At 37.1% G+C, this 14,974-nt stretch overlaps 1 protein-coding gene across 1 annotated transcript; it reads right to left on the bottom strand.

The window, feature by feature from the left end:
- Nucleotides 1-1,359: 1,359 nt before the first annotated feature.
- Nucleotides 1,360-13,938, bottom strand: LOC144451750 (carotenoid-cleaving dioxygenase, mitochondrial-like). The gene is made up of 8 exons (XM_078142653.1): nucleotides 13,851-13,938; nucleotides 5,360-5,766; nucleotides 4,395-4,527; nucleotides 3,780-4,252; nucleotides 3,150-3,261; nucleotides 2,520-2,620; nucleotides 2,021-2,132; nucleotides 1,360-1,511 (listed from the first exon to the last, which is right to left on the bottom strand). The coding sequence occupies exons 1-8, from the start codon at nucleotides 13,936-13,938 to the stop codon at nucleotides 1,360-1,362; spliced, it is 1,578 nt and encodes a 525-aa protein (XP_077998779.1).
- Between the last annotated feature and the right edge of the window lie 1,036 nt (nucleotides 13,939-14,974).

The following is a 14,974-nucleotide window of genomic DNA, read 5'->3' as shown; positions in this document are numbered from 1 at the left end:
AATGCGTAAATAAAACAAAAGAAAGACAACATGAAAAGTACTGACGCTGTCTTTAAAATTCGTGTCGAAGGTCAAATGCGAAGTGCGCCTTCAAACACAGATAATTACATATCAAGCAGCATAAACGAAATAATACAGTCATGCCAATATATTCATCTGTTGGCTACGTACAACTGGCTGCCCTCCTTCACAACTAAGTATATACACTGCCTCTGTGAAAGTCATATTTGACCTCTGACCTCTTGCCAATTGACCTTATGTGACCTTCAAGGTTGCGTGTTATAGGGACATTACCTTCCCACTTGTCATCTTTATGCACGTGACATTAACCACTGGTAAAGTACCAATTGCTTTTGCGAAATGTTATATTATTAGACAAGTGTTGAATTGGTTGACTTTCACTTGAAAGGCATCATAAAAATACAAAAACCGTTTCAATAGCGCCCTCATAGTATATCACATAAAGCAAATTGGTTGTCCATTGACTACATCACTAAATCTAAAATTCTTATTTTCGACAAAATAATAACAAAACCAATGAAAATAAGTTATTGCACATATACCTGACACTAAGTACCCATACATTGATGACACAATGTTATTAAATAGGTTTCTGTTTACGCAGTGGCAGAATTTCGTTACGTCACTTGAATATATATACCCCATCATCCAATCATTCTCAATCAAGTGTATACAGTAAAATTCGACATAGGCTATTCTGAATGGATGGTTTCTTGAACACAGAGTACTTGCCATGCGTAAATTTCTAATATGAGAAATACGGGTAGATCACTTACATATTATGGCGGCACTCTAGAATTGGCCCGGGAGATTTTGCTCTCTCGCACTTCTATGAAAGTGCTCGGTTCTTCAGAGAAGAGGCACATTTGATAAACATGACCTTAAGACAAAGTGTAAAGTGAATACATTTTCGATCACGTGACTGTTCTTTGTATAAAATGCTCCACCATCGAACCGTTCCTACATCGTTTTGACTGACAATTCGATCGTTTTTCATGATATAATAGGACGTTTCTCCTACATACCATAAGAAATGAAATCGATAATTGGTGATATGGAAGAATCAAACAAATTCGTGTTCATTATCCTTCCATGGTAAATTTGAATTTTCAAGCAGGCGCTGGTAAAATATTCAAGTATCCTTACATTGGTAGATTACTTTGTGAATCTCCCTTTATATTCGTAGTATTGCATACTTTGTACTGTAAAGAAAAGACAGTATTCTCTTTGCGATTTACTCGTCAAAGAATGACGTAATCATACTCAGCGCTCCAATCGCCCCAACACTCTTCTGCAGTTTGTAGGTGTTCTGGTTGAGAACACGGTGTTGTTCCCTTTTTAACGTGGCACGTAGAGGGCGTGGAAACCAACAGGACACTCGACATCGTCAGGTACCTCGGCTCTACCGATTTCTTTAAAAGTCTTTGCGTCGAGTATGAGGAGAAATGCTGATTTGGTACTTGGTTTGATGACAGTTGACAGGACCACACCTAGATAGAATAAAATAAAACAAAGTTAATTATTTTCACAGGAATGTTGATCATTTTAAAGTATAGTGGGAAACTAGTAAACCACAGGTTTATTGCTAAACATTACATACAATTTTAAATGGTTATATATATATATATATATATATATATATATATATATATATATATATATATATATATATATATATATATATATATATATATAAATATATATATATGTGTGTGTGTGTGCGTGTGTAACGTGTGTGTCTGTGTGTGTGACGTGTGTGTAAATTAACAAATATGCGGTCACGCTGTATTACAGATAGACAGACAGACAGACAGACAGTCAGTCAGTCAGTCAGTCAGTCAGTCAGTCAGTCAGTCAGTCAGTCAGTCAGTCAGTCAGACAGACAGACAGACAGACAGACAGACAGACAGACAGACAGACAGACAGACAGACAGACAGACAGACAGACAGACAGACAGACAGACAGACAGACAGACATATATATAGAGTTGTCACTTACCATCGTCCTCGTCAACAGCATCTGGGTTTACAATAAACACTGGCTCTGACGGATAACACTCTTTCTCGTGCCACATCTCGAATTTTTTCTGCCTAACATTAACTTTCACCAACTGTGTAAAAATAAATATGAATATTCAATCAGTTCCAGACGAAATATATTAGTTTCGATTTGCGATTCGATATTAGTTGTCAGAGAGCAACTTCCATGGTCATTGGATTAAAATCACGATAAATCTGTCTCTCGGAATAACACATTAAATTCTACATTTTCGTTGGTTTGTTTTAAGCACCAAAACAGCTAAACAAAATTGGCGAAAAATGTTAAAATAAACAGCATCAAATTTGAAACAAGCAACTTGAAGGCAAATATTTATTTTCGTTGCCGTCTTGTGCCATTTGAAGATCACTGCAAAGTACAGAGACACTTTTGATGTACTATGTTGCAACAGCGACGAACTACAACCATCAAGGTCTCGGAAAATATCACACATACTTACAGAATTAGTGAAGTCACCAGGCTTGTACGCTGCAACACCGTAGAAGTATGTGTATGGCATTCCATTGAACTGTGTGTAGTTGATTGTTGGCATGTCTGTGACTGTAAAAAGAGAAACCATCGTTTTACTCAAATTTCTACATTTCTTTCATAAAAATATGCCAACTCTAACACATATGTTATGAATCTACATACATACATACATACATACATACATACATACATACATACATACATACATACATACATACATACATACACACATACATACATACATACATACATACATACATACATACATACATACATACATACACACATACATACATACATACATACATACACACCACACATACATACATACACACACATACATACACACACATACATACATACATACATACATACATACATACACACACACACCACACACATACATACACACACACACACACACACACACACATATACATACATACATACATACATACATACATACATACATACATACATACATACATACATACATACATACATACATACATACATACATACATACATACATACATACATACATACATACATACATACATACATACATACATACATACATACATAGTTATATACTCACTTGCATCAGAGAGTTTTTCTGGTGTAATATAGACAGACCCATTGCTTTTCAAGACTGCTGTCGCTGTCGAGTTCTTCAATGTTACAAGATTTTGTCCTTTTGGACTTCTTTTCTGAAGGTAGAAACAATACGACGATTTATAAGTACAAGTGGAATATTATTGTCCAAGTCCTATCCGAGTCATAACATGAAAACTTTTAATAACTGCGTTTAGTCAAGACAAGTTTCTCTCAGGGATTGTTTGGCTTCACGCTATACAATAAAAATCAAGAAACCTGATTTACTCAACAAAAATCTTACATTTAGTGCTACATTTTATCGTCTGACACGACAAATATCTATTGGTAAGGTTTTTGCTGAGCCAGACGATACAATGTAGCAATGCGAGTAAGTTTTTTGTTGAAGCAGACGATAAAATGTAGCTGAGTTAGTTAAATTTTTGTTGAAGCAGACGATAAAATGTAGCAATGCTAGTAATTTTTTTTGTTGAAGCAGATCACGATAAAATGTAGCAATATTGGTCAGTTTTTTGTGAAGGCAGACAATGTTTTGTTTCAGGTTTGTTTCGTGATTTTATTGTATTTGCAATTGATATCTAACAGTACATTGGTTAGATTTGGTTATACGTACCTTACTAATATTCAAAGGAAGAACGAATCGTTGGGACGTTGATGGCGCAAAATGCCTCTTGCCTTCACTATCACCATTTCGTAAATAGTCCAAGTAAAACTTCTTAATGAGGCTGTCGTCATGGTAACAACACATGTCAAAAACAACATGCCCATCCTCTTCGAAGCAGTTGATGACGTGCATACCAAAGAAACCGTCAGCCTGATACTCGATGTGGAGCACCTTCCCCGTTTTCTTCTCCATGAGGTGAAAGTACGCCTTTCCTTCCTTGTCGAATTCAAGACACGTGCAAATGGCTGCCCCTCTGACTTGTGACGAGGCCAGTTTGGTGACGTTGATATAAAGTGGTTGCTCAAGAAACACGAAATAGTTCTCGGACATTCCAAAGCTGTGATAGTATGAAGGCTTGGTCAAGTTCTTAGCCCGAATACTGCCGATGATTTTTGCGTGTTTCGTAGGGTCTTCCGATTTTACTGAAAAACAAATTGAAAGATAACAATAAGTAATATATCAACCAACTATCAATTATATTTAAGTTGTTAGGAGTAAAATAAAATGTAAATGGCGACTCTGATTATACCATATCGGGGCGGGGGATATTTAAAGTTGATTTACCTGGTTCATATCGTACAATATTGTAACAGCTGCCACCAATGTAGGACGACGCCATGTTGTACGTTACACCGTCCCTATCAACATGTGGATGGGCACTGGATGTCAACACACCAAGTCTTTTAAACTGGTTTATCTGATAAGAACAAAATTAGATAGAATTAATAAGCAAACTATCCAGTACAGCTCATGTAAGTGACAGAGGACATTTAAGGAGATGTACACTGAAAATCTACCTACCGCGTATAGGACAAAACATTTTTATTATTTCCAAACTCATCATGGTCAGAATGCGCAATTATACAATCCGGAATATAATTAGTAAATCTCATAATTAATTGATTAATTTCGTTAATTATGTAAATGACTCATTAAAACGAAAAACTACATCAGTATTCATTTATGGGATACATACCCTTGGTCATCGATGTTTATACAAAATGTTATATTTATATCTTGTGTTTTAAGTATCACGAAACAAGGACACTGCTGCTTCATCATAAAAAAATATGAACTATGCATATAACGTCAAGCAAAAAGTTATGATGTGAGTATGTGTGTGTGCTTTGTAAGATAAGTGTGCTATCATCAATATATACACCAAATTTCGTGAGTTTTGAAGCATGCATTCTTCAGATATTGCCTAACTATAAAAATCATTACATATGTAAATTACTTATTTTATCATTATTATTACAAACATTTTGGCACATTGTAATTTTGGCGCCCCCCCCCCCCAAAAAAAGAAAGATATTCGTCACCAATAAATGGCCATCTTCCACCCGTCTGTTTTAAAATCAGCATCAGCACAAATTTTCCTTTAAGGTGAAGGCATTTTGTAATTTTGGCGAACCCCCCCCCCCCAAAAAAAAAAAAAAAGAAAAAAAAAAGAAAAAAGAAAGAAAGATAATCGCATGTTGTTAATTAGGGAAGATATGAAGTGAGATCTGATAAAGTTAAGTTAATACCTTCTTTTTGTCGCATTCAAGATTCTCAGGATCACTTAGTTTTCTGAAATAACACGTCTCTGTACAAACGTAGAGGTCATCTCCAATGGAAAAAATATTAATAAGATCATTGTCTGTAATGTTCAGCGGGATGAAATGAGAGGCAAACCGTTCAAGAATGGTTTTACATGGGTCCGGTATGCCCAATGTTCCAAATTCGCTGAGAACAATTCTGTTGTACTTCATCGCTTTGTTATACGCATCACTTCTCAGAAATCGATTCTGGTACGTCACTTTTCCATCTTTGAAGTTGAAGCGATGTAACAGTGCAAGTCCATCAAACCAGTGTTTGTAGGAGTCTTCTCCGACTTCAAATTTTCCCGGTCCATTGCGGAGAAGGCAACCGTTCAACCATTTTGGCAAAGTTCCTGGAAATAGAAGTAAAGAAGGCAAATTTTCAAGTGTGATAGAATTTAAGGGACGTTCATGTGATTTTTTTCGACAATCTGTTACAACAAAATGTTGATCAGTGACGTCATAAGCTTAACCTGCATGGGGTCAAAGTTTACACGATCGATACCTGGTCAAACTGACAGATACCAAATTAAAAGTTTAACTGAATACGAAGAACATTCCGTGTTCACATCTGTACAAACATCCTTATTACGAAATAAAGTACAGGTGACATTGCCGTCGAGTTTACTTTAAGGGAGCAGAACATTACTTAGGCTTACTACTGCGCTGTTCATTCTTGATAGGTCTCTACACAGGTCAATGTCACCCCCTCCCCCGGAAAAAGGTGTCAGTAACGTGTGTACTGTGCAATCATGCATATCATGCCGCATCCGCTCATAACTCACAGCATGGTACATAGTATGACCACGAGGGTCAAGGCTTTAAAACCAAATGTCGTCAAATAGGAATAAGGATCGATCATGTTCAATGCCATTTTGTGAATGGTTCTGTCTCTGACGTCAAACGTCGGAGACTTTTTAAGTCTATAGTTGATCAAATACAATTGTCATCATCAAACATACTATATCTATCATTACACACGATATCTTTATCGTTATCATCAACACACGCACACACACACCGATTATATGAGACGGTGGTGGACAACATGGCACGTACCTACCACAAGACAAGCATATACAGACAGTGGACACTGACATGGCGGTTGACAAGCAGAATTGCCCCCTCTTCGAACTATTGTATCGATCGCGAATGCCTATTGGCGATTTATACATTGTCTTTTCCAGTAGCACAAAATACACGAGCCTGTCTGTCTATTCAGCTGTTTCTCTGTGTATGGCTGTCTTTTTTATGTATGTATGTATGTATGTATGTATGTATGTATGTATGTATGTATGTATGTATGTATGTATGTATGTATGTATGTATGTAATATGTATGTATGTATGTATGTATGTATGTGTGTGTGTGTGTGTGTGCTTGCGTGCATGTATGTATATATGTAGGGAAGTACTATGTAGGTAAGTTGATATGCATGTATGCATAGATGTCCCTGTCACGCTCTCTCTCTCTCTCTCTCTCTCTCTCTCTCTCTCTCTCTCTCTCTCTCTCTCTCTCTCTCTCTCTCTCTCTCTCTCTCTCTCTCTCTCTCCCCCTCCTCTCTCTCTCTCTCTCTCTCTCTCTCTCTCTCTCTGTGTCTCTCTCTGTCTGTCTCTCTCTCTCTATCTATCTATCTCTCTCTCTATCTATCTATCTCTCAGTCTGTCTTGCTCCTATCATTTAAATGAATACGATGTACGACACAGACCCGTCAATGAAAAGACCAGTTGCCAAAAATACTTGAATAAACTCCAAAATTGATTATACGGGTTAAGGTACTACAAAGACTGTGTCAGAGTCCAATTGACCTTACTGTCTGGTCTTTCGGAACAAAATACTCAAAATGTCTGGATTAAAGTTTTTGTACTCTGTCCAAGTCACGTCTGTGATTTGTCCTCGTCTGAAAAATATTTGTGAGTGTGTGTGTGTGTGTGTGTGTGTGTGTATGTGTGTGTGTGATGGTTTATTATATGGTGATCGTTCATCAGCAACAACAACAACCAACAACTTCATCATCATCATCGTCGTCGTCGTCGTCGTCGTCATCCATTTTACATATTTTTTTAAAACAAGTTTGATGATGATGGTGGTGGCATGGTGGTGGTGATGATGGTGGTGGTGGTGGTGGTGGTGGTGATGGTGGCGGCGGTTGTGGTTGTAGTTCTAACAGTCTCTTAAAAGCCAATATTTTTACGTTTCTCAAATGGTATCTAGTTTAGTATTATCTTCATTTTTCACACACTACCTACGATGTGTTTATGACTCTTCAGACGTACTTTGTTGTCTCGGAAACATCGGCAAAGTGAACTAAAAGACATGGTCATCCACGGTACAGGAACAGGGTAATCAGTCTTGAGCAAGCGGTGAGATTTTTGTCGTTATGAAAGGAGTAGGTCGACCTCCAACATGCGCACGTTTTTTGCAGCTGTACAAGATTTCGTTTTCCTTGCACGTAATGCTCACACAGGCGTCATAGAATACATGACCACCTCAATGACATATCTTTTGACCGCGAATAAACTCGAACATGGTGGCACAGTTTGCAATCGACCGTGAGAGAGGTTGAAAAGACGTAGATTGGTGCTTGCCTTTTTTTTTGCCAAATAGGTTACACTCGTTACGGGTCATTGGCTAAGCACGACGGTCCGATTTTTAATAAATGGTGGTGTTGTTCTTGTTGTTGTTGTTGTTTTTTGATAGGGCGCATATGCACGGAATTATAAATAACGGAAGGTAAACTGTACTTGTACAAATAGCACGACCACGAAACATATTTGAATCGAAGGTTGACAGTAAACATCCAATGTCATTGTAAATGCTGATGACATTATTAATATTAACTTAATTTTGAATCCTTTCGCCTCCATTTTTAGACATTGCTACTCAAATCACACCATCGGACGCACTCAAGTTAAGTTCCTTAACGATATACAGAGGTACCAGCAACAAAAGATTTACTAGAGCTACGTGGTCTTTATAACTCGTGACACACAAACGTAGCTTTTCAACTTTATTTTGAGAAACGTTTGCCGGAGTGGTGGACGCCAGATAACACACCAAACCGTCGGTTCTCGCACGCCAGATATTCAATTATCAAATTCTTGCCACGGTGTTTCGTTTTAGACTATTCCTGACAAATGACGTTTCTCCAAAATATTTGTAAAAATAAAAGAAGCCATATCAGTTGCATTGGTACGACACTGTGAAAGGGGTACAATTGTCTTTGTTTCTTTGTAATAAAGGATCGTCCAATCTATTGTGTGCCAGTGTATTCAGGTCACCCCTTCTATTCTTACATTTCACTTCTCACACTTTTTTTATTTAAAGCGTCACCACACCACAATTTTAAAGGCGGAAAAGTAATAACGTTAGGCCATTTTATTCTGCATTCAATTTTTAGATCATAATTATCATTATCATTACTTTATAGTAGACGATAATCTTTATAGCTTATCCTACAACAGGCCTAGTCAAAATACAACATTAAACAACTCATACCTGTTACATATATGCAAATGATATGATGACGTAATTAATTTACTCTAAAAAATTGCATCATTTTTCAAATGATTCGATGACGTAATTAGTTTACTCTAAAAATTGCGTCATTTTATAATATTCCTATAAGAGTCCTATACACTGACAGTAGAAAATATTTACAAGGAGTAATTCTGAACCATATTTAGTGCCAAAGGAAACTATAAAGTTTTGGACTTTCAACTTTAGGCCAAATAGAAAAAAAAATGTTTTTTTCCGATAACCCGACCGACACTAGTTTAAGCCCTGACCCTAAACATTGTTGTATATTCAAAAAGGTAAAATGGTAACAATTAAATTCTATTTCCGTGTATAATTTCACACCTTTGCTTAATCAGGAGTCACTTTTCTTTTTAAAAATCGTATTCCAGAGAGAAACCGGATCTTTTTTTAGACTGTAAAAGTCCGGTCTGTCTTCATTTACTTCTTTTACACCTCATCAAACTCTCACGGAAGTATATATTGTGATCTTATATTGGGATCGAAGTATTTTTTTAAAAAAATTGAAAGTAAAATGAAATAAAATTCCGACCTACCTGTCCTATGTATTTTTGCCTTAAAGGGGCACAAGCTGAGTTTACACGTTTTTCGGGGTAAATTTTCCTGCATTTTTAAAAGCAGTTCGCAATATTCTACTTACTGAATTCTACTTAACTATCACTTGCAATACGATGTAACGGTCTGATGACGTAATTTATGATACGTATCAAAAAATGTTCAGGAAATCCCTATGCAATCAACTGTTCTAACAATGCCAGAAGACAATGTCATAGAAAGTATACATTGACACTACCGCTAGACTAGAAGTATATGTAGTTAAACTTAAACAAGGTTCTGTGTTAGTATTTTCACTTGAATAAAAAACTTGTAAAAAAGCAAACTCAGTCTGCACCACTTAATAACTACAAGAAATAATTGTTTATTCCTCTAGATTTTACCGGCCGGTAACGTGTCATACACGAACCCAGCTCGACTTGATAATTCATATCACTGAAGGGGTTAGGGTCAACGAAAGAAGCACAAGGTGATATGACGTATGTGTGTAGGCTTTAGGCAAGGAACACACAGCAAGACTTCGTTCCGAAATCCGTAGGCGGGAACTTGAACTTATATATAATACTTAACCTTGCTGGAAATATAACATATATAACATAACAAGGTCACGTTCTCTGACACCGAAAGAGTGGAGAACAAAGTATATACGTGTACTCTGACGTAGTTATTAGTAACTTTAAGAGGGTTACTAGCTAAACACAGGCAGCCACTCGAGACATATAGCTGTTGTGCATACTATTCCGAAAAATGAATAACACATTATTTAGGCCCTCGTGAACCCATAAAACGAGGAGTCTCATTATGAAATTGTGTTCGTGGGTTCGTAGTCGTACTAGTATCTGAGCTATAAAGGTACTTTTTGTCTAGTTTAGAGTCAATTGTGATGTTTTTTCCCATGTTATGGTTCACGATAACATAACCTATTCGATTTGAGGGACAGTCGTTCGATCACAGAGTGTGTGGCCTTGGTGTAATCACATATTTTTCCGTAAACAACTCTCCTTGGAGTGGATAAACATACAGAGATCAAAAAGAGAAATTAGTGGCGAATAACACAACGTACACTTGTTTACGCTCTCACATAGAGAATCTGTCAATTGAACCAAAACATGACACCGGCTCACAGCACAGCTGCCACTACCGCTTATCGACCGCTTATAAAGTTTAAACAATTTTTTAAGTTTCCGCCTACGGCAGTGAAACGTAAGGCCTTACAACAAGCCTTCTACTAGGACCCAAAATCCTACGAAAAAAGTCCGATTTAGTGAATTCCAAAGCAACTTGAAAAGCTGCAATTGCTTTTATATGCATTTGAAAGACATCATGGCCCATATGTACTTTTTCATTGTTTATTTCACAATGGGCTGCGTGACCTTTCTTAAAATACGATTAGAGGTCAAATGTATGGGGTATGAGAATACCCAATTCACTGGAAGATTAACAGCTCTGCCCTCGTGGTATGTTGTTTTACAGAGGGGCCCGGGCTACGAGTAATTGCTAGATCGTATATCATGGTAACTGTACGCCCACATTATGCCAAGGTGTAGAAAAACGAGAGGTTCTAAACTTAGACACTGTACCCTGAGTCAGTACTTCTACAATAAGGTAACAGCACGTAGGCATGATCGAATTGCGAAACAAGCCATTGACAAAGCTCATTATGTTAGTCTCCAGTGAACAATCGCAGGGCTATTTTTATCTTTGACAACCTACAAACAAGTGGACGTGTTGACGATCTTCCCTTCTTTAGTTCGTGTAAAAATGGCAATATGAATTTGGGTATCTCTAACGTTTAAAAAAAATATATTTTAAAGTAAAAAGTCAGTTTCAAATTATTACACAGTAACAGTGTTTTGAATTGAACAGTTTCTGTAGCGAACAGTCTTATGACAAGTTTGCTTACAAAACCCATCTAACCGTAACGGCTGAGGTGGTATAACTTATCTATCGTCTCTCTATTCCGACTGAAATATCTACACTATATATTCTCACTATTTATTTATTATCTACTCAAATATCTATTCATTCGTCATAATTAAAGACACACGTTTTAATTTTCACAGTGGAACAAGCCGAGTATATAAGCGTTTTACAAAAGTGAAAATATATTCCAGTATGTTAATGTTGATGCATATATTATATAACATTAAGATTGTCTTCTGGCATTGTTAGAACAGTTGATTGCATAGTAGGGATTTCCTGAACATTTTTTATACGTATGATAAATTACGTCATCGGGTAGTTTATGAGTTATATCTTAATACCAGGTTTGAGTTCAGTTAATTGCAAGTTGCCATTGTGGTTAAGTATGCTTCAATAGGTACAATACTGTGAGTACCTTTTACATAGATCTAAGCCTAAACATGTATAGATCCACTTCTTGCCTTTTACTGAAGCTGGCGGGCACCAATGGGAGAATTCACAGAATGTAACATTTGAGGGCTGTGAATCGCTAGCTTTCTCAGTTGTGATTACCCGGCGATATCACCATCCTATGAATATTCAAATTGCTGGAAACATAGACCAATTAGCAATGAATACTTATTTGACGTCATCTAGTTGCCATAGATACTTATTTCGCTATGTCATAAAGAAAATCTTGAAAATCCCTCTACGGAGATGTATTATCGCCGCACTGTCGAGGGGTAAACGTCGAAATCCCGAGTGACCAATACTTTAAATTTCAGGACATCGTAGCACGCTACCAAAAGGGGTGCGGTGGAACATTTTAATAGCCTAAATTTTTTTAATTGATTGATGAAAGTTCAGTTTTGCAAATGATCGGTCTGTATTCATAAATCTAACTTCATTAGGCACCAAGAAATACTCTTCACCTGGCAATTTTTCATCTTATTCACAAAATAAACCACCTAAGGGTCGAGGAAAACCCCAAGCTATAGAGCACTGGTTAAAGTTACTTCTAGTTTCAACGAACTGCCGAAAAGTGGCATTCTGGCATGCAAGAGCTCGAGTATATCTTTCTTGTATAGTTGCCGCAAAGCGGCCACGACCTTGAAGAATGATTGCACAAAAAGCAGCACATGGGACATTTTCATTCGCTTTAATTTACTTTCAGTTATGCATTACATTCGTATACCACTGAAGTCCGTATCAAACCGAACAAACCCAGAAGCTTTTTTTTTCGTTGCGACTACAATACCCATTATTCTTTGTTCGAGTTGTTTATCATGCACTTCTTGTATTTTTGTTTCTGGAAGAAAGGCTGTCGATTTTGCACACAAAAAGAAGAAACAATAGATTTTTTTAACGGGTAGACGACCTGGTACGTACCTGGATTCTCTTTAGTGCCGATGTCCTGTATGGCACATCATGCAGGTAGCTGTGAGACCCCTGGACTATTAACCAAGTGTGATGTGCTGCAACACACTAATTAAAGACTAGAATATATATCACTGGACTCTTGTAGCCTAAATTCTCAACTTGATAGCATGTAGCTATGTTTTCACATAACGTGATATTTCGGTTATATGTCGCTGTAAACAAGAGTTTGCAGTGTCTTTATGTCGTGAATTGCACGTTCAAATACAGTTTTTAAATGACCAGGTCGAGTATTTGTAAACAGTGAGTTTCACTGCATATGTATACCTTATACATGTTCTATTGTTACGCTGTTCTGACGGGCACCTGGCCGCAATTGTGTTTGTATACTCGTAATCGCTCTTGAGAAAAGTGTTCTAAATAGTACCAGCATGGTACATCTTCAATGAAGTTACGGCCAAGTCAACTTTGTATATGCAAGAATGCACAGCAAGATTTGTGCTACATTTCACGTGGTGTTGTTTTTGACGTAACTGATCTCTTAAAATGTCGTAATGAATCTTAAGAAATGGTTTGACAACAAATGCGTACACCCAACGAGTCCCAGGGAAGGCGTGATTGTATTTCATGTAGCAGCAGTTGCAGACATACTTATGTGTAAGCTAGCTGGGGCACAGAAAAAATAACCCTGTTATTTGCCTCGTTTACGCAAGCAAGGTCCACAACCGTAATAACAACAACTCGGATGTATGTCTGATGCTCCACGTATATTCTAGGCTATTACCAAGGTTGAGCTCCAAGGAGATGACATCCCACGAGGTGAAATATTTTTGTATGGTACCTAATAGCTCTGATCTATATATTAGTCCCTACTTTAAATCTAGCAGATACTGCTTCGCCGGTAGTTTGGCGCACGTGTCGATTTGACCATAATGTGAGAAACGTAATGTTTTACAGCTAGGAGGTCTAAAAAAAGACTGTCTACAGAAGTGAAAAGAAAATACGAGTAATAAAATGTCTAATTCATTAATGTTCATTTATAAAACATACAAATGTGACCACCTACCTTTAACACGCGCGTTTACAGGACTAGGATACTCCTTACTGGTTGATTTGAATAGGTAGGCAAAATCGGTGTCTTGCGCAGACGACATGTCCCCCTTGTGCTGTAATACATGTAATTGCTGTTAGGTCTGTCCGCTGCTCTGTTTTATAGAGGATACACAATGATAAGGGTTGACCACTACGATGATCCGCGTGATAACTTCCGGGGGACATATAAGAAATCTCTTTGACAAGACCAATATCTATTGTTGTGCTTTTGTCTGGGACGATCCTCAAATTACGACGACATTATGTTCTGTGGTGTTGTATTGTGTGCATGAGGCCGAGTCCTCGAATGCTATGACATTGGACTTGTGCAACTTTTATAGTTACCGAACAATAGAGCGTACCCTATTTACGCACATGGCTCGCAGCAGCGTGTCTGGTCAGCAGTACACACACACACAAAAATACACACGTAGACAATGAGACACACGAAACGTTATACCAAAAAAGGCGGTTCTATCTCTTCATCATGGTTAGATCCTTGACCCTCAATTGGCAAAATCAACTTCTGATTGGTCGAGATGCGGAAACTCGATTAGTGATTGGTCAAGAGGTGGAACTTTGTGAAAGCAAGGTAGGGTCGGACTTTTGGACCAAATATTCATTATCATATAAAGTGGTCAAAAACCTCCATGACATCAATACAAGCACAGTTGTGAACATGCGGTCGGTCACATAACAGTTCTGAGTGTACTGCACTGTAATATATAAGTGATTTAGAAAGCTCTCATTAGTAAACATATATAGTATGGAATTAGTTATCTTCCTACATGTTCACTTTTGCCTTGTTGTAGTATACATATTACAGTAATACAGTTACAAAATACCTCAAATTAAAAGTTTCAACTCTGTTTATTATGACTGTGGTACGAATTTTGTTTTCATTTATCAGGGTATGTGTTTATAAAACTTAAAATCCACGAGTATATATATATATATATATATATATATATATATATATATATATATATATATATATATATATATATATATATATATATATATATATATATATATCTGTGTGTGTGTGTGTGTGTGTGAGTGAGTGTGTGTGTGTGTGTGTGTATGTGCGCGCGCGCG

This window comes from Glandiceps talaboti, chromosome 21 (genome assembly GCF_964340395.1).
Source record: "Glandiceps talaboti chromosome 21, keGlaTala1.1, whole genome shotgun sequence".
In the NCBI taxonomy this organism is placed as follows: domain Eukaryota; kingdom Metazoa; phylum Hemichordata; class Enteropneusta; family Spengelidae; genus Glandiceps; species Glandiceps talaboti.
The sequence above is the reverse complement of the archived record's forward strand: the minus strand, read 5'-3'. Positions and strand labels throughout refer to the sequence as shown.